Source organism: Salvelinus namaycush, chromosome 18 (assembly GCF_016432855.1).
Source record: "Salvelinus namaycush isolate Seneca chromosome 18, SaNama_1.0, whole genome shotgun sequence".
Classification (NCBI taxonomy): Eukaryota; Metazoa; Chordata; class Actinopteri; order Salmoniformes; family Salmonidae; genus Salvelinus; species Salvelinus namaycush.
In genome coordinates this window covers 14,442,677-14,463,025 of record NC_052324.1, presented here as the reverse complement: position 1 = coordinate 14,463,025, position 20,349 = coordinate 14,442,677, and the positions used below count along the sequence as shown (strand labels likewise).

The following is a 20,349-nucleotide window of genomic DNA, read 5'->3' as shown; positions in this document are numbered from 1 at the left end:
ATATGTGTTCATCAGAGATAGGGGGCAATAGTGAGAGAACACTGGGTGGTATCCTTACCTTTTAAAAAATAAATAAAACCGAAATTAGTGCTGTATTCACATCTTTCCCAAATGAACCTTTGTGAATGGCTATGTTAATCATGTCGAGCAATAGTGCACCTGACTACACATTTTAAATAAAGCTCAGGGGGAATACTGTCGCATCCAGATGATTTGCCTTCATTCATGCTATCCAATGCTCTTTTCAGTTAATTGAGAGATTTGGATTCCCAGCAAGGCGGCTAACTCGCTTGAGAGAAGAGTTGCTACATTTTTTGGAAAGCACTTAGTCTAGTTTGGTGTGGATTTACAATCAGAGGTGTTCAGTTCATAATAGAAGAATTTATATATAAATTCCAGTCGTACTTTATCAATAGCCTTTTCAAAGTCTGCTATGTACAGTGGGGCAAAAAAGTATTTAGTCAGCCACCAATTGTGCAAGTTCTCCCACTTAAAAAGATGAGAGAGGCCTGTAATTTTCATCATAGGTACACTTCAACTATGACAGACAAAATGAGAGAAAAAAATTCCAGAAAATCACATTGTAGGATTTTTAATGAATTTATTTGCAAATTATGGTGGAAAATAAGTATTTGGTCAATAACAAAAGTTTATCTCAATACTTTGTTATATACCCTTTGTTGGCAATGACAGAGGTCAAACGTTTTCTGTAAGTCTTCACAAGGTTTTCACACACTGTTGCTGGTATTTTGGCCCATTCCTCCATGCAGATCTCCCCTAGAGCAGTGAAGTTTTGGGGCTGTTGCTGGGCAACACGGACTTTCAACTCCCTCCAAAGATTTTCTATGTGGTTGAGATCTGGAGACTGGCTAGGCCACTCCAGGACCTTGAAATGCTTCTTACGAAGCCACTCCTTCGTTGCCCGGGCGGTGTGTTTGGGATCATTGTCATGCTGAAAGACCCAGCCACGTTTCATCTTCAATGCCCTTGCTGATGGTAGGCTTTGTTACTTTGGTCCCAGCTCTCTGCAGGTCATTCACTAGGTCCCCCCGTGTGGTTCTGGGATTTTTGCTCACCGTTCTTGTGATCATTTTGACCCCACGGGGTGAGATCTTGCGTGGAGCCCCAGATCGAGGGAGATTATCAGTGGTCTTGTATGTCTTCCATTTCCTAATAATTGCTCCCACAGTTGATTTCTTCAAACCAAGCTGCTTACCTATTGCAGATTCAGTCTTCCCAGCCTGGTGCAGGTCTACAATTTTGTTTCTGGTGTCCTTTGACAGCTCTTTGGTCTTGGCCATAGTGGAGTTTGGAGTGTGACTGTTTGAGGTTGTGGACAGGTGTCTTTTATACTGATAACAAGTTCAAACAGGCGCCATTAATACAGGTAACGAGTGGAGGACAGAGGAGCCTCTTAAATAAGAAGTTACAGGTCTGTGAGAGCCAGAAATCTTGCTTGTTTGTAGGTGACCAAATACTTATTTTCCACCATAATTTGCAAATAAATTCATAAAAAATCCTACAATGTGATTTTCTGGATTTTTTTTTCTCATTTTGTCTGTCATAGTTGAAGTGTACCTATGATAAATTACAGGCTTCTCTCATATTTTTAAGTGGGAGAACTTGCACAATTGGTGGCTGACTAAATACTTTTTTGCCCCACTGTATACCAGGCCTTGTTTCCAAGATTTTTCAGTGTTCTATTGTTTCCAGTACTTTTCTTATATCATCTCCAATGTATCGTACATGTAAAAAAAAAAAAAACTGTCTGATTAGGATGCATAATATCCGACAATACCTTTCTAATTCTATGCAGTTTGCACTATGCATTTTGCGCTATGCATTTTGCATCACAACACTGAAGTGTAAGGGGGTGTAACAGTATAACTTTAAACCGTCCCCTCGCCCCGACCCGGGCGCGAACCAGGGACCCTCTGCACACATCAACAACAGTCACCCACGAAGCGTCTAACTAGCTAGCCATTTCACATCTGTTACAGGGGCTCCAATTTTTGTTTTATGGACTGGATCTTTATATTTACCACAGGAGAATTGTGGACGGGCAGATTATGCTATCTGCTGATGCGAAATAAAACTTGTTTTTTTAGTTTCAATAGAATGAATTTCCCACACTTGAATGTTATTTACTATATATTTTTTTAAACAAGTCCGTTAATGCATAGTAATTACGCAATAGAAAGCCACGATAAGGCCACACATTTCAATGCATGCCACCGGGGAAAAAACGTTACCAATGTTGGCCTTTTATCTGATCCAAATATTTTCGCATGAACTATAACTGATTTCAGTAGGATATATATATATACACACACACACAGATATATATATTCACACACACATATGTAACACACACATACACACTAAAGATATTCCGCCCATATGAACTTATTTAATTTATGCCAAAAAACAACCATACATGATTTAAAGAAAATCAGCAAACACAATAAATTTTTCTTCACATTCTTTAATAAGACTCAAACACAAACACGCAATAGGCTACAGCTCACTTCACAGCTGCTTCCCAACGAAATACAAGGAAACTCAAGGATTTGTAGCCTACAGTGCGCTGAGGGCGAGTGCGCTGAGGGCTCTGTGCGCAGCGTTGGGCCCTTCCTGAAGCGTTTTGTGCAACAAAAAGCAGCTTAAGCGTGTTTGTGTGTATAAAGACTTGCCTCCATGATGAAGCGTTTGTCGTAGCTGCCGCCGGTCTCTGATAGGAGTTCGTACTTCAGGCCTCTGCGTTTCTCATTCAGCTCCATCACTGGGTTCTTGCCCCCTGCCGTAAGGAGAGGGCCTGGGGTGCGGGACTAGGGATAATAATAGGATGAAATCACTACCTCTCTATAATTGTAAGAGATGGGGTTCAGTCGGTGAATCACACAAAACATATCCATTATGGATGTACACCAGTTGAACAACTATCGCATATACTGTAGGCAATCACAATGAAAGCCACCGGACACAATCTGGACCTGAATATAAAGCTTTCAAATTCTGTTAAGATTTATAATAGGTTTCCATGTTCGTGTGACAGTTGTGTGGTAACATCATGTTGTCAGTGTGATGGTTGTGTGGTTAGCTAGTGTTCGTGTGATGGTCGTGTTGTGTTGTTAGCGTGACTGTTGTGTGGTTACCTCGTGTGCGTCTGAGGAGGAGGTGACAGAGTTTCTGCTGGAGCTGGTGGACATTCTGTCGTTTCTATCACTTCTATGGTTGCGTCCCTTGCCGTCAGACCTCTCGTCAGCACTCAGGGAGTCCAGGTCCACATCGAAGTCAGCTGGGTAACCTAGTGCCTGTAGGACCTGGAGAACAGGAGCAAGAGGAACAAAGATAGTAAAATAATATATACTGTAAGATCAAGAGGAGGAGCACTTCCTTGGACACTGTGTGTTATCATGGTAGAGTGCACCCAATAGTTGTGTCATATCTGCAATGTATCAATGTAATAATACTGTCTGTGTCACAGTTCTACAATACATGTACAGATGATTCTACATCATCTTTCTTAAAAATCCACTCTTCTCCATCAATCCAATACAATGCTTCTCTCATGTTACTGGCCTCTGCCTGTCCTAACTGCTAGTCTTCATCATCTCGTAACATGCATCCCTCCATGTATTCTTCCCATGCCATTTACTGAAATAGGTTTGTTGGGTACCTTAAGTGCTACTCGTAGTTTGGCCGTCTTCTTGGAGGCGCCGGAAGCCTCGTAGACTGTGCCGTGGACGTCCACAGACATGGTGAAGACTGGAGCGTGGACCGGGCCGGACTGGGACAATAGCTTGTACTGCAGCCCTGGGTGGACCTGGTTCAGTCTTATCAGGGCGTTCATGGGGTGGTTTGGGTCCATCATGTTATTGTCCAGAACTAGGAGGAAACATGGAGACCATATAGGTTTCAATTACATAAGTTAAAACTATATGAGATAGATTGAGATTCTGAACAGTACTTTATAAACGCAGCAAAAAAAACGTCCCTTTTTTCAGGACCCTGGTCTTTCAAAGACAATTTGTAAAAATCCAAATAACTTCACAGATCTTCATTGTAAAGGGTTTAAAAGACTGTTTCCCATGCTTGTTCAATGAACCATAAACAATTAATGAACATGCACCTGTGAAACGGTCGTTAAGACACTTAGACGGTAGGCAATTAAGGTCACAGTTATGAAAACTAAAGAAGCCTTTCTACTGACTCTGGAAAAACACCAAATGTGAACGTGCTTTAGGCATGCTGCAAGGAGGCATGATGACTACAGATGTGGCCAGGGCAATAAATTACAATGTCCATACTGTGAAACGCCTAAGACGGCGCTACAGGGAGACAGAACGGAAAGCTGATCGTCCTCGCAGTGGCAGACCACGTGTAACAACACCTGCACAGGATCGGTACATCCGAACATCACACCTGCGGGACAGGTACAGGATGGCAACAACTGCCCGAGTTACACCAGGAACGCACAATCCCTCCATCAGTGCTCAGACTGTCCGCAATAGGCTGAAAGAGGCTGGACTGAGGGCTTGTAGGCCTGTTGTAAGGCAGGTCTATCACCGGCAACAACGTCACCTATGGGCACAAACCCACCGTCCCTGGACCAGACAGGATTGGCAAAAAGTGCTCTTCACTGATGAATCACGGTTGTGTCTCACCAGGGGTGATGGTCGGATTCTAATTTATCGTCGAAGGAATGAGCGTTACACCGAGGCCTGTACTCTGGAGCGGGATCGATTTGGAGGTGGAGGGTCCGTCATGGTCTGGGGCGGTGTGTCACAGCATCATCCGACTGAGCTTGTTGTCATTGCAGGCAATCTCAATGCTGTGCGTTACAGGGAAGAGATCCTCCTCCCTCATGTGGTACCCATCCTGCAGGCTCATCCTGACATGACCCTCCAGCATGACAATGCCACTAGCCATACTGCTCGTCCTGTGCGTGATTTCCTACAAGACAGGAATGTCAGTGTTCTGCTATGGCCAGCGAAGAGCCCGGATCTCAATCCCATTGAGCACGTCTGGGACCTGTTGGATCGGAGGGTGAGGGCTAGGGCCATTCGCCCCAGAAATGTCCGGGAACGTGCAGGTGCCTTGGTGGCAGAGAGGGGTAACATCTCACAGCAAGAAGTGGCAAATCTGGTGCAGTCCATGAGGAGGAGACGCACTGTAGTACTTAATGCAGCTGGTGGCCACACCAGATACTGACTGTTACTTTAGATTTTGACCCCCCCCTTTGTTCAGTAACATTTCTGTTAGTCACATCTGTGGAACTTGTTCAGTTTATGTCTCAGTTGTTGAGTCTTGTTATGTTCATACAAATATTTACACATGTTAAGTTTGCTGAAAATAAATGCAGTTGACAGTGAGAGGACAGTGGATTCTGAACTAGGTTAGCATGGCAGGTGTCAAGGCATGTCTAATCTAAATGCCCAGGCAGACAAGGAATGAAATTGAGGAAGGGAGCAGGTGTGTCAGATAGTGGGAGAAAGTGGTACGTCCTATAATGTAGGTAAGTGTCCTGTGAGAGGTGGCGAGGTGTAGAAAGATAATTGTGTGAGAGACTGCCTGGAGGGGGATTAATCCCCAGTCCATTTCAACCCCCTATCTGTCAGTCACCTGCTTTGAACTGTGGAAGATCAAAGTCCTGTGGGATTGGAGTCACAGTGAGGGGAAATTTAATTACTGTGACACAGACAGCCTTACTAGCCATAAGGGGTAGATGAGAGATGGTATGGGATGAATACCCCACTCAGAATGCTATTTTTGAGTATTGACATTCCTCTAATGTACCAGCATTCTATTATAGAGTTCTTATATGGGCAATTGGCATAGGCTGATCTACAGAAAGTCTATGCATCTACATTACATCAAGTAGTTCTCTAGGCTGAACGGAGAGGAAAGGGATTTCCCTACACTGCGGAAGGATTTAGCCAGAGCAGCAGTGAATCTGACCTCTCATCAGGTTGTGTTTCATCCTCTTGAAGAGCTGTCTGTCGTCAATGTGTCTGTCTTCGTGCTGCCTTTTACGACAGGTTCCTGTGTAATACAAATGATGGTTTCACCTTCAGGAGCAGAGACAACCTGAGATCTCGAGCATGAGCACACACACACACACACACACCTTTGTCCAACCCGGAGATTCTGTGTGACGGTTTGGTTGGAGTGAGAGGATTCATATTCAGGACCTTATAAAGCTGTCCAAAGGCTAGGAGGCGTAGCGCATGCTGAAACAGACAGACACAGTATGAAACCAGACAGAATGAGGGCACAAAACAAGAGTCAAAAACAACCACAAGCCCTATAGGAATGAGCGATGCTAGAAATACCTACTAGAACGTAAATCAATGGGTGAATTAAATATAGAACTATCGATCAATAGCATGTATTTAATATTATACTGCGAGATTCTGCTATTTAAGTCTATATGAAGGAAGTTAGCAGTACTTTCACAAGCAAATAATAGCATGCGTTAGCGCAATGACTGGAATTGTACAGGTACAGTAGCATTGCTATGCCAAAATCTAGCAGTACCCCATTAATTTATTTGATTTGATTAGTATTTTACTATTTTATTAGGATCCCCAATTAGCTTTTCCTAGAGTCCAAATAGGAAACAAAACAAACAAAATACATAACACTACAATTAATAATACAATACAAAAAATATTTTAAAATGCCTCTTAATACTGTGCATTTCCCAGCCTCTGTTCTGGACCTGGGGAATGTGAAGAGACCTCTGGCTGCATGTCTTGTGAGGTACCGATGAGTATCTGAACTGTGTGCAAACTGCTTCAGTACCAGTTCAGTAGATTTGGCATAGGTCCCCAGATCCTCAAAAAGTTCTACAGCAGCACTATCAAGAGCATCCTGACCAATTGCATCACTGCCTGGTATGGTAACTGCTCGGTATCTGGCTACAGAGGAGTGTGTACGGCCCAGTACATCACTGGAGCCAAGCTTTCTGCCATCCAGGACCTATATACTAAGAGGTGTCAGAGGAAGGCCCAAAAAAACATTAAAAGACTCCAGTCACCCAAGTCATAGACTGTTCTCTCTGCTACCGTACGGCAAGCGCTACCGCAGCGCCAAGTCTAGGACTAAAAGGCTCCTACCCCCAAGCCATAAGACTGCTGAACAATTCATAAAATGGCCAACCGGACTATTTGCATTGACGACCCCCCCCCCCCCGTTTGCTTTTACACTGCTGCTACTCCCTGTTTATTATCTATGCATAGTCACTTTACCCCTACCTACATGTACAAATTACCTCGACTAATCTGTACCCCAGCTTGCTATCTAGGCTTACCCCCAGCAGTTTTAACTTTCTCAATCACCACATTATTCAGTAAGAGATCTTGGAAAGAGCTGTTACATTGGAAACATATACACAATTGCAACAACCTTGACTTACACTGTACAGTGCATGGACAGAACAGATTTCCTCCTACCTGGAGCGAGAAACCGAGAGATCCTCCTCACCTTCCTCTACCCTCCCTATAGTATTACATTGCATTCTGCTCAGGGACAGGGCAGTCTAGAAGTGTTTTATGTAAGCAGCACTAAGCAGTGCTGGTGCGCTGGGAATGCTTTCCCACGCTCATTAGTGGGCTAATTAGGCCTCCATCATGAGTAATTTATTTCCTGATGTATACAAGTCTGACTTTACAGCATTGTAGGTATGTAATATAGAGTTGAAGTCGGAAGTTTACATAAACTTTAGCCAAATACATTTAAACTCAGTTTTTCACAATTCCTGACATTTAATCCTAGTAAAAATTCCCTGTCTAAGGTCAGTTAGGATCACCACTTTATTTTAAGAATGTGAAATGTCAGAATAATAGTAGAGAGAATATTTATTTCAGCTTTAATTTCTTTCATCACATTCCCAGTGGGTCAGAAGTTTACATACACTCAATTAGTATTTGCTAGCATTACCTTTAAAATTGTTTCAGGTAGCCTTCCACAAGCTTCCCACAATAAGTTGGGTGAATTTTGGCCCATTCCTCCTGACAGAGCTTTTTCAGTTCTGCACACACATTTTCTTTGAGATTGAGGTCAGGGCTTTGTGATGGCCACTCCAATACCTCGACTTTGTTGTCCTTAAGCCATTTTGCCACAACTTTGGAAGTATGCTTGGGGTCATTGTCCATTTGGAAGACCCATTTGTGACCAAGCTTTAACTTCCTGACTGATGTGTTGAGATGTTGCTTCAATATATCCACATCATTTTCATTCCTCATGATGCCAACTATTTTGGGAAGTGCACCAGTCCCTCCTGCAGCAAAGCAGCCCCACAACATGAATCTGCCACCCCCGTGCTTCACGGTTGGCATGGTGTTCTTCCGCTTGCAAGCCTCCCCCTTTTTCCTCCAAATAGATTGATGGTCATTATGGCCAAAAAGTTATATTTTTGTTTCATCAGATCAGAAAACATTTCTCCAAAAAGTACAATCTCTGTCCCCATGTGCAGTTGCAAACCGTAGTCTGGCTTTTTAATGGCGGTTTTGGAGCAGTGGCTTATTCCTTGCTGAGCGGCCTTTCAGGTTATGTCGATATAGGACTCGTTTTACTGTGGATGTAGATACTTTTGTACCTGTTTCCTCCAGCATCTTCACAAGGTCCTTTGCTGTTGTTCTGGGATTGATTTGCACTTTTCACACCAAAGTACGTTCATCTCTAGGAGACAAAATGCGTCTCCTTCCTGAGCGGTATGACGGCTGTGTGGTCCCATGGTGTTTATACTTTGTTTGTACAGATGAACGTGGTACCTTCAGGCGTTTGGAAATTGCTCCCAAGGATGAACCAGACTTGTGGAGGTCCCCAATTTTTTTTCTGAGGTCTTGGCTGATTTCTTTTGATTTTCCCATGATGTCAAGCAAAGAGGCACTGAGTTTGACAGTAGGCCTTGAAATACATCCACAGGTACACCTCCAATTGACTCAAATTATGTCAATTAGCCTATCAGAAGCTTCTAAAGCCATGACATTTTGTCACGCCCTGACCATAGAGAGTCTTTGTTTTTCTATGGTATAGTAGGTCAGGGCGTGACTGGGGGGTTTTCTAGTTATTATTTTCTATGTGGGGTTTTAGTTTAGTTTTTCTATGTTGGTGTTTGGTATGATTCCCAATTAGAGGCAGCTGGCTATCGTTGTCTCTAATTGGGAATCATATTTAAGTAGCATTTTTTCCACCTGTGTTTTATGGGATATTGTTTTGAGTTAGTGCACGTAGCACCTCTGTGGTCACAGTTCGTTGTTAGTTTATTGTTTATTGTCTTGTTTTGCTAAATTTCACTTTCTATTAAATTATGTGGAACTCAACATCCGCTGAGCCTTGGTTCGATATTTATTCCAGCGAACATGACACATTTTCTGGAATTTTCCAGGGCTGTTTAAAGCCACAGTCAACTTAGTGAATGTACACTTCTGACCCAATGGAATTGTGATACAGTGAATTATAAGTGAAATAATCTGTCTGTAAACAATTGTTGGAAAAATAACTTGTGTCATGCACAAAGTAGATATCCTAACTGACTTGCCAAAACTATGGTTTAAAAAAAAAAAATTGTGGAGTGGTTGAAAAACGAGTTTTAATGACTCCTACCTAAGTGTATGTAAACTTCCAACTTCAACTGTATGTATTGTAGGTATGTAACTGATGTATTTAAGTGTCTCACCTGTGCATTGAGAGTGATCGCCTGAGCCTGTTGGCCTGTGATCACTGACAAGGTGTCTGTTGGCTCCTTCTCACAGGGGTCGTGAACTCCCGGCCCATCTGGAACAGCAGTAAAAATCCACATACATTGTTGGGCTAACTCAGCCCATCCACCCCCAGTGAATGGGCACAGTAAGTCCCATTGAGGTCAGCAGACCACTTTCCCAGGGGATACCTGGATAGAAAACCTCATAGTCCCTGTGACTGACCTGGGAGGAGGATCCCTGAGGCGATGCACTCCATGACCCTGCGCAGGGCCTCTCCGGGCCCCAGAGGCCGGTCACAGGTGGCTATGGCCTTCTCACAGATCAGCTCTAGGGGCTGGGGGGAGAGAGTATTTAGTATTTTATTAGGATCCCCATTAGCTACTTCTAAAGCTGCAGCCACTCTTCCCGGGGCCCACACAAAACATTAAATAACATTAATAGTCAAGTAAATCACAAAAGGACAGAACTACATACATTTACAATACAAATACACGCTTTCGTACATGTATGCCTTAGCACCCCATGCATTATGTACTCATTACAACAGCAATACTGCATTTTCCAATATTTTATAACCCATTGCTCCCTTTTGTTCTACTTTACTGCTTTGTCTAAGCAGGTCCTGATATCCTAATCTCACAGCACCAGTTCTGTAAACACCAGGAGAGAATCTCACAACATCAAGAACAATCTGTGATTTTTCCATTTGACGTCAACACTATGCATAATCATGTGATTCATAGACGCTAGTGAACGCAAGCGCAACACACAAAAGAGAAAATGCAATAATCATAAGGAGTTTCACCGAAGTCATTAAGTCCTGCTCAGTTCCACCGTGAACAGAGCCACATATCACGCAGCAACCCTGAATCGTATGGAGTTGCACCAAAGTATCACTCCTGCTACGTTCCCCTAAGGCAAACGCAGCAACCATGAACAGAATAGCGTCTCACGCACTCAGGTAAATTCCCGACGTCAATAAAGCTACCTTGTTTTGCTAAATTCCCCTGATGTGAATAAAGCTACCTTGAGAGGGACAACACCACACACAGAGGATATCTTAACTCAACATGTACAGCACCAAATATACAGTGCATTCCTAAAGTATTCAAACCCCTTTAATTTCTCCCACATTTTGTTTACGCAAGACTTATTCTAAAATGGATTAAATCGTTTTTTTCCTCATCAATCTACACACAATACCCCATAATGACAAAGCAAAAACAGGTTTTTAGAAAGCTTTGCAAATTTATTAAAAATAAAAATCTGAAATATCACATACAAGTATTCAGACCCTTCACTCAGTACTTTGTTGAAGCACCTTTGGCAGCAATTACAGCCTAGCGTCAATGACACTACAAGCTTGGCACACCTGTATTTGGGGAGTTACTCCCATTCTTCTCTGCGAATCCTCAAGCTCTGTCAAGTTGGATGGGGAGCGCCGCTGCAAATCTATTTTCAGGTCTCTCCAGAGATGTTTGATCGGGTTCAAGTCCGGACTCTGGCTGGGCCACTCAAGGACATTCAGAGACTTGTCCCGTAGCCACTCCTGCGTGTCTTGGCTGTGTGCTTAGGGTCGCTGTCCTGTTGGAAGGCGAATCTTCGCCCCAGTCTGATGTCTTGAGCGCTCTGGACCAGGTTGTCATCAAGGATCTCTCTGTACTTTACTCCGTTCATCTTTCCCTTGATCCGGACTAGTTTCCCAGTCCCTGCCGCTGAAAAACATCCCCACAGCATGATGCTGCCACCATGCTTCACTGTAGGGATGGTGTCTGGTTTCCTCCAGACGTGACAGTTGGCATTCAGGCCAAAGGGTTCAATCTTGGTTTCATCAGAATCTTGTTTCTCGTGGCTTGAGAGTCCTTTAGGTGTCTTTTGGCAAACTCCAAGCAGGCCGTCGTGTTCTTGGTCACCTCCATGACCAAGGCCCTTCTCCCCCAATTGCTCAGTTTGGCCGGGCGGACAGTTCTAGGAAGAGTCTTGGTGGTTCCAAACTTCTTCCATTTAAGAATGATGGAGGCCACTGTGTTTTTGGGGACCTTCAATGAGTCAGACATTTTTTGGTACCCTTTCCGAGATATGTGCCTCTCCACAATCCTGTCTTGGAGCCCCACGAGAAATTCCTTCGACCTCATGGCTTGGTTTTTACTCTGCCATGCACTGTCTACAGTGGGACTTTATATAGACAGGTGTGTGCCTTTCCAAATCATGTCCAATCAATTGAATTTATCACAGGTGGACTCAAATCAAGTTGTTGAAACATCACAAGGATGATCAATGGAGACAGGATGCACCTGAGCTCAATTTCGAGTTTCATAGCAAATCATCTGAATACATATGTAAATAAGGTATTTGTTTTTTTATTTAAAAAAATATTAAATGTTTTTATTTAATCCATTTTAGAATAAGGCTGTAACATAACAAAATGTGGAAAAAGGGAAGGGGTCTGAATACTTTCCGACTGCACTGTACATGATGTGCATACAAACATACACCTCTTCCTCCTCTCCCTGGACAACTTACCCATCCTTTGAGAGGTTCCCACACAGTTAGTCTGTTGCACATGTCTCTGAAAACACGCATGACGATGACACACGACTTCAGATCGGTCACTCTGGCCTACAAAGTGAACAGACAATGTGAACAGACTCACAATAAGAGTCCAGTGATGATAAAAAACATGTACAGTCCACCATCAGGATTGCTCAATTCTTCAGTCATACAAAGGATATTAAGCCATTTAATGTTCCCCAAATATCCCTCTAGGGAGCAAACAGTTCTGAATGAGGTATGTGAAATCAGAAAAGATGTTCCACCTGGAACCATTTGGTGTGTCTGAGCGTTGCCAGGGCAGCCTGGCACCACCGCCCGTCCAGCACCTCATCAAGCCCCTCCACCTCCACACCTTCCTCTGGAAAGAGAGGCAGGATGAGGACACAGATTGCATTGCCCAGGGGGCCTTCAGACAGACTGCAGCACAGACACAGGCTGCATCTGAAATGGTACCCTATTCCCTATGCAGGTGGTGGTCAAAAGGAGTGCACTTTAGGGAATAGGGTGCCTATTTAGGACGTACCCATAGACACACAGGCAAGTAGGGTGGCTGGCTATAATTAGCTTCCTACTGGTCTGATAATTTTTTTAATGGGGAGAATGGAAGGAGATAATGTATGGAGATTAGTTCTGTAACTACTGTCTTGAGGATCTCAATGATGTTTAGAGAAGTAGTGGGAAAGCATTGGTATTGTGAAGTTGAAAAAATGTAATTGAGTCATAATTAAATTTGTTGGTCAGGCATCGTAGTAGGACGCCATGCTGGTATTTTCTGTCTTGCAGGTCAATCAGATGTTTATGGTTACTAAACCACACTGGCTTACTGTTGGATCAAACCTGCCCTGCCATGGCTGGAACTGAGCCATGGGAGAAAACAAAAAGCAACAGTAGAACATAAACATCAGAGTGAGGACGCCACCATGGAAAGAAAGCGAAGGCTCAGATTCTCGGGAGCAGCTAGCTATGGGGTGATTGCTCTGGGATGAGAAAAGAGACCGGAGACTAAAGAACTCTGGGCTTAGTAAGAGAGATATCCTCTTCATCCCCTCCAAATAGTTCATGTGGAAAATTGGCACCAACATTCAATTACAACATCTACTGTATATAGACTTACAGCTAGAACCACAACCAATTATGGCTATTTCAAAGTTACAAAAAGATAACCACACTCCGCACAATCAAATGCCTTTTTTGGCATGAATTATATTCGCTAGTACCTCTTATTTTAGAATCGGTAATTGTATTATGTGATGAATAATTGACTCCAACCGTTGGGACAGGTTTTTTGCTCAAATATTTATATTACCATCGACTAACCAAATTGCATAGTCATATCCACTTATTTTTAGGTTTTAAATGTTAATTCCTGGCTTGGTTTATTGAGCGAGTTTGGAAATAAAATAGATTTTCTGATTTCTTCAATTGCAAATTCTTGGTCTAAGATCATTAGCTTTTGAATTTAGTGGTCACACTGGCCATTTCAAATGTAAGGTTAGTAGCCATGTCCAGCAGCATACTGTATTTACGGAGGGGATTGTAAGAGCAGTCTATGTGTGGTTTTGCAGATCTTTGCCATAGAGACCATTGTGAAAGCTGGACATTATGGAAGAGTTGGAACACAAACAGGGTGAGAAAATGATGCGAATGGGTCAACCCATGTCACACCTCCTAATGCTAGACTGAGGGTTCTGCCCCAGGGGAGACCTGGGAATATAAAGTACAGTCATCTGCTAAGGATCTTGGCCCAGGGAATGCAAAGACTTAAATAGGACCATAAAGGCACAGAATATACATTACAGTGGCAAGAAAAATTATGTGAACCCTTTGGAATTACATGGATTTCTGCATAAATTTTACATCAAATTTGATCTGATCTTCATCTAAGTCACAACAAGACAAACACAGTGTGCTTAAACTAATAACACACAAATTATTGCATTTTTATATTGAAAACATAATTTAAACATTCACAGTGTAGGTTGGGGGAAAGTATGTGAACCACTACGCTAATGACTTCTCCAAAAGCTAATTGGAGTCAGGTGTCAACTAACCTGGAGTCGAATCAATGAGATTTGGTGAGAGCTGCCCTGCCCCATAACATTTTTTTAAACTCACAAAATTTGAGTTTGCCATTCACACGAAGCATTGCCTGATGTGAACCATGCCTCGAACAAACGAGATCTCAGAAGACCTAAGATTAAGAATTGTTGCCTTGCATAAAGATGGAAAGGGTTACAAAAGTATCTCTAAAAAAGTCAGTCCACATTAAGACAAATTGTCTATGAAATTGAAATTGTGAAATTCCAGCACCGTTGCTACTCTCCCTTGGAGTGGCCATCCTGCAAAGATTACTGCAAGAGCCCAGCGCAGAATGCTCAGTTAGGTTAAGAAGAATCCTAGTGTCAGCAAAAGACTTACAGAAATCTCTGGAAGATGCTAACATCTCTGTTGACGAGTCTACAATACGTAAAACACTAAACAAGAATAGTGTTCATGGGAGGACACCTTGGAAGAAGCCACTGCAGGTCTGAAGTTTGCAAAAGAGCATCTGGATGGTCCACAACGCTACTGGCAAAATATTCTGTAGACAGATGAAACTAAAGTTGTGTTGTTTGGAAAGAACACACAACACTATGTCTGAAGGCACAGCACACCAACATCAAAACCTCATCACAACTATACAGTATGGTGGAGGGAGCATCATGGTTTGGGGCTGTTTTGCTGCCTCACGGCTCTGGATAGCTTGCTATCGGACGGAAAAATGAATTCAAGACATTTCGCAGGAGAATGTAAGGCTGTCTGTCTGCCAATTGAAGCTCAACAGAAGAAAATACGCCTTCTGGAGTGGCCCAGTCAGTCCTGACCTCAACCCGATTGAGATGCTGTGGAATGACCTCAAGAGTGCGATTCACACCAAGAATAATATGGAACTGAAATAGTTTTGTAAAGAGGAATAGTCCAAAATTCCTCCTGACCGTTGTGCAGGTCTGATCCGCAACTATAGAAAACATTTGGTTGAGGTTATTGCTGCCAAAGGAGGGTCAACCTGTTATTAAATCCAAGGGTTCACATACTTTTTCCAACCTGCACTGTGAATGTTTACACAGTGTTCAATAAAGACATGAAAAATGATCATATTTAGTGTGTTATTAGTTTAAACAGACTGTCTTTTGTCATGACCAATTTATGCAGAAATCCAGGTAATTCTAAAGGGTTCACATACTTTTTCTTCCCACTATATATCTCAGTCCCTCTAGGATTTCGCAGGCATTTTCTGTGATATTTACAGGTAAAAATTATTGATTTTGCTGCAGCAATTCCAGCATTCTGTAAGGCAACATGCAATGATTTTGTCCAATTTGTCGTGAAAATGCACTGACGAGGGAAAACGTTTGTTGGCATGTGGCTTGAATGAACCATATTATGCGGTGATTGGTTAAAATTGCGAGCCCTCTTTTTGTACTGCAGTGATGGGTCTCAGTTTCATGCGATAATATTGCAATGATTTGACTGTTTTATGCAGAAATAGTTCAGTGATTGGTCAAATTTTCAAGCCCTCGCATAAAAAAATGAAAAACCAGGCGAATGGAGCCTCAAGAGCCCTTCCTATGCAGAATTGTCTCCCCAGTTTCCACCAGCTGCAGGTCATGACGAAGCCATCAATCATAAGGAACACATTCCAAAAAGACAACCACAATTAGAGCTCTCTGACGTCATCAGCTTAGACTTTGATTAGTGACCACAAAACTAAAAAAAAATGAATAACACGTATTAATATCTTGGCAGCAGCTAATGGGAATCCATAATTTATACAAATACAACTGGCTTTAAAACGAAGTTATTGGATGTCATTCTGAGCAAATCAACAGTAAAGTTAGAGTCGTCGAATATCAATGGGCAAAGAAGTCTTCAACAAAATATCAAATATGTTGAATATCGGCAATCAAGAAGGCAGTTGGATACCAGTTGCCTGTCTGTCAGCTCTCAATTGGACATTGACCAGAATTTCATGGTGTACAGCAGGGCTATTCAATGTCGGCCCTAGCGGGCGAAAACACTTCTAGTTTTCATCCTCTCCTTCTAATAATTCAGACCTGGGACAGCTGGTGAGTGCAATTAACCTACGAAGTAGAAACAAAAAACAGAAGGGTTTTGGCCCTCTAGGACCGGAATTGAACAGCCCTGGTGTAGAGTAACCCAGAGAAGATAAGTACATTGAACAGAGTGGGGAAGAGGAGCGATGTCTAGGGCTAGGCAGAGAGTGGTTTTATAGGGGGAGCCCCTTGAAACTGGGCATCCAGCGCTGGGCCTCGTCGCTATGCTGGCTCCAGGCCGGCGCTCCCAGGTCTGATAATCCACAAACACTGCGCTGTGGTGCTGTGGTAAAATAAAGACATTTGCACACTATATAATACTCCCAAACATTCTATGGAGAGAACCGTTTCAGGGCAATGTGTCTTCCTCAGGGTTGAGGATGCTGTGGTAAGAAATATAATCCTGATTCTATGGATAGAACAAACTTCAGTATAGTCAGTGTTCTACTCATGTTGTTCCCCAGAACTAGAGGTTGCTTGAGAGCTTCTGCTGAAGTGACATATTGTGTTGATTACACAATTAAAATGAAACTTCTTTGCTTGTGCTGTGTGGAATATTTAGAGGCTGAGGGCAAAATCTTTCTCTAAGAGCATTCATCTGCTCCAGTGTTTCAAAGTTTTTTTTACTTTTACCCCAATTTCATGATATCAAATTGTTAGTTACAGTCTTGTCCCATCGCTGCAACTCCCCCATGGACTTGGGAGAGGCGAAGGCCGAGAGCAATGCGTCCTCCGAAACCCGACCCTGCCAAGCCGCACTGCACGCTTATCCCCAAATGTGTCGGCGGAAACACCGCCCAGCTGGCAACCGAAGTCAGCTTGCAGGCGTCCGGCCCGCCACAAGGAGTCGCTAGAGCGCGATGGGACAAGGAAATCCAGGCCGGCCAAACCCTCCCCTAACCCAGACGATGCTGGGCCAATTGTACGCCGCCTCATGGGTCTCCCGGTCACGGCCGGCTATGACACAGCCTGGGATTAAAACCCGGGTCACTGCGATGCAGTGCCGTAGACCGCTGCGCCACTCGGAAAGCCCTAGTGTTTCACAACTAACACTCAATGCAACATTTATGCTGCGATGACCTTTTGTACAGAACGCTGAAAATATTTTCTTTCAGGTCTCCCCTAGTGGGGTTGACACACTACAATAGGTTTTACAGAATTGCTGCTCTTCCCATCCTTGAAAACATTTTATTTTCATTCCCTTTTTTTTTTTAAAGGCACAGCATAAGCACTTCTCTCAGTCTCCAGTGCTGCATTTTGCAGTTTCCCACTAACTGGATGTTGGGCAAGGATAGGATAAGCGCCCTGACTCTCTGTTAGACAAAAATAATGAGAGAACGCTGTACGGAGAAACCGGAGACAGACGGCTATTTTCACAACCCTCCTTTATCACCCTCGCTCCATTACCTCTTTTCTCCACACCCCATTATTGTCATCTTTAACCTCTGCTTTGTACATCCCTCATTCCCTCAACCTCTCCTAAATTGTCCTTCTTTTCTCAAACGTGCCTTTTTAATTTAAGGACCATAATGAAAATAACAGTGCAGGTTTTAAAAGTACATGTTGATAGATTTTAAAAGTTTTATTGTCTCCAGCTGGAACAGCTTTATGTTTATTTTAATTATCAGATAAAAATCATACATTCAAATAATTACATTTTAAAGAATCTCATTAGAGGACAGACAGAGGGGTAAATACCTTGGTCTTTGGCAGTGTGTTCATCTCTCATGGCCAGTGAGGACAGGGTGACCTTCAGGGAGAATTTGGGGTCGTTGATGTTGACCACCCAGATGGCGGACTCCGACACGCTCGACCGCACCTCGTACTTGTCCTCCGTCAGCGTCTGCAAGGGCAACCAACGAGGGTTGAGGCAGCTGTGGCATGTACACAACATGTTCAACACATTCCCATTACACACTATTATAGTATTACAATTTAAAATGATCAGAACATGTTTGAACTTCATAGGCATAACAAAACTTCCAATTCCATTTTCAATACATAATTTTGTAGTGATTATGTTCACAAGGAGAAATGTGTATTCTCTAGTCTAGTAGCTAGTTCCTTTGAAGTATGCATAATGTCTCTCCTTGTGTCAACCTCAACAGCCTGACACGAACTACGCCTGCCTTTGCTGAAAAGCCGAGAGGTGAAAATGGAATCATCCCTTGATGATAACCTGCACAGCAGACTGGATCGGTAATTAACTGGGTGATAAGCAGGGAGGAAGCACAGGGAGACCATGTACAGTAGTCAGCTCTGCACTGCACTACAGAAAGCAGTGGTGGATGTAGTCACGTCTGCACTGCACTACAGAAAAGAGTGGTGGTATGCTCAGGTCTGCACTAGAGGGGATTCAAGTTCTAGAGTCAAGTTCAGGACAGGATCAACAGTCCACAGGAACAGGCAGGACAGGAATAGTTATAAACTGAGGTTTGGGGGAGGGGAGGGATAGAAATATGTAACGTGTGGAGCATTTCATAAAAATAAACAGTATTTCATCCCCTCCCCTTCCGTCGGCTCACACTAGCGCGCCTCGCTCCAGTTGTAGCCGATCCCTACTTTACCTCAGAAGCTGTGTGTGCACTGCGCAGGCAACTGTCTCGTGAGCATGGAGCTGCAGCCAAACGGAGCATTTGCTATTGGCTACGCATTAGTGGATACTCAGACTGGTCTCAGGGCAGGTCTGCCGTGTTTTGACTAGCAGTGACTTTTTCTAGCAGGTTAGGAGAACGTACCCAGCATGTTAGGAGAATTAACGTGGCATGTTAGGATAATTAGGTTAAGGTTAGGAAAAGGGTTAGAGTTAGCTAAAATTGGCCCTCGACACACCTAGCTACAACCAGGCCTGCCCTAAGAACAGTCTCGGTTTCCACTAATGCAATTCTGCATGCAGAGCGGGGGACAGACAGACGAGCAGCTAACGGAGGAAGTTATTTCTGCTTTCTGCGCCTAAAAATTACCATAGGACAGGAGTGACTTATCGGGACAGGACAGGAAAGTTCAGGGGTTATAGAAGAACTGTTGCGGGATCAGGACAGGATGGTTTTTTAACTGGACAAGACGGGACATGAATTCATTTTCTCTCCCGTGTCAACCTCTAGTCTGCCCTACGTTACAGAAAGGAGTGGTATTTGGAACTCACGTTGAATAATGTGCCATCCCATTCATTTTAAAATGTTACGGTTAGTTTGCTCATGTAAAATGTTTGAGTAAAAACGGACCTGTAGTTGCAAGGGCAGGTTGGCACTAACAGTGTACAGAAGTAATTTGGTGGGTTTGTCTCTGCACATCAGGACCAGCTCCAAATCCATGTCTCCTTTAACCAGGAGGCCCTTAGCCACAAGACCCACCCGCATCACCCCACACAGGATCGACACACTCTGGGTCCTGGTGAAGACAGAGCAGTGCAGTAATCAGCCACATCACACTATAGTTTCTAAGGACGCCATTAAGAGAGGACAGAAGAGTTATAAACTAAAATGTTTTGTTTTCAGACACTTGTCATATGTCGAAGTTACATTTATGTAGTTTACACATTTTCACCAAAACAAAGGAAGAAATAACTACATAACTGCTTTGTTAAAACCTAGTATGTAGAGCAATGGAATCAGGTGTGTAGTGCTAGGCCAAAAACAAAAATGTGCACCCTTTTGGGTCCCCAGGACCAGGATTAAGAAACACTAAAATGTAAAAGTACCTCAAGCCTTTGTGAAATTGTAGAAGAGAACTCACTTTGTGCTGCCGTGGGTGCCGGTAGAGTCTCCAGTAGCCTTGATGTTGATGGTGGTGGTTGGGGCCTTGCTTAGGGAGGCGTTGAGGTTGTCCATCCAGTCCGACACCTGTTTGAGGGCACATTCCACGGTGGATACCAGCTTCTGGACAGCCTCCAGCTCCTCTGGCGAAGGGTAGATGTCGGCATGCTTGGCCATGACGTGGCAGTCGTCGTTGGCGAACGATCGGATGGACCTCTGAGAGGAGGGAAAAACAAA

General features: G+C 43.4%; 1 protein-coding gene across 1 annotated transcript in view; it reads right to left on the bottom strand.

Annotated features, from left to right (window-relative positions):
* Positions 1-20,349, bottom strand: part of LOC120063566 (spermatid perinuclear RNA-binding protein-like) — a 58,973-nt gene that overhangs the window by 7,963 nt on the left and 30,661 nt on the right. Inside the window, exons 3-14 of the mRNA XM_039013919.1 lie at positions 20,093-20,328; positions 19,582-19,747; positions 18,056-18,200; positions 12,527-12,621; positions 12,234-12,329; positions 9,933-10,044; positions 9,686-9,783; positions 6,131-6,233; positions 5,962-6,045; positions 3,680-3,888; positions 3,156-3,323; positions 2,694-2,828 (exon numbers count right to left, since the gene is read on the bottom strand). Of these exons, the coding sequence (XP_038869847.1) occupies positions 2,694-2,828; positions 3,156-3,323; positions 3,680-3,888; positions 5,962-6,045; positions 6,131-6,233; positions 9,686-9,783; positions 9,933-10,044; positions 12,234-12,329; positions 12,527-12,621; positions 18,056-18,200; positions 19,582-19,747; positions 20,093-20,328 (1,647 nt within the window). The remainder of the gene's footprint in view (positions 1-2,693; positions 2,829-3,155; positions 3,324-3,679; positions 3,889-5,961; positions 6,046-6,130; positions 6,234-9,685; positions 9,784-9,932; positions 10,045-12,233; positions 12,330-12,526; positions 12,622-18,055; positions 18,201-19,581; positions 19,748-20,092; positions 20,329-20,349) is intronic.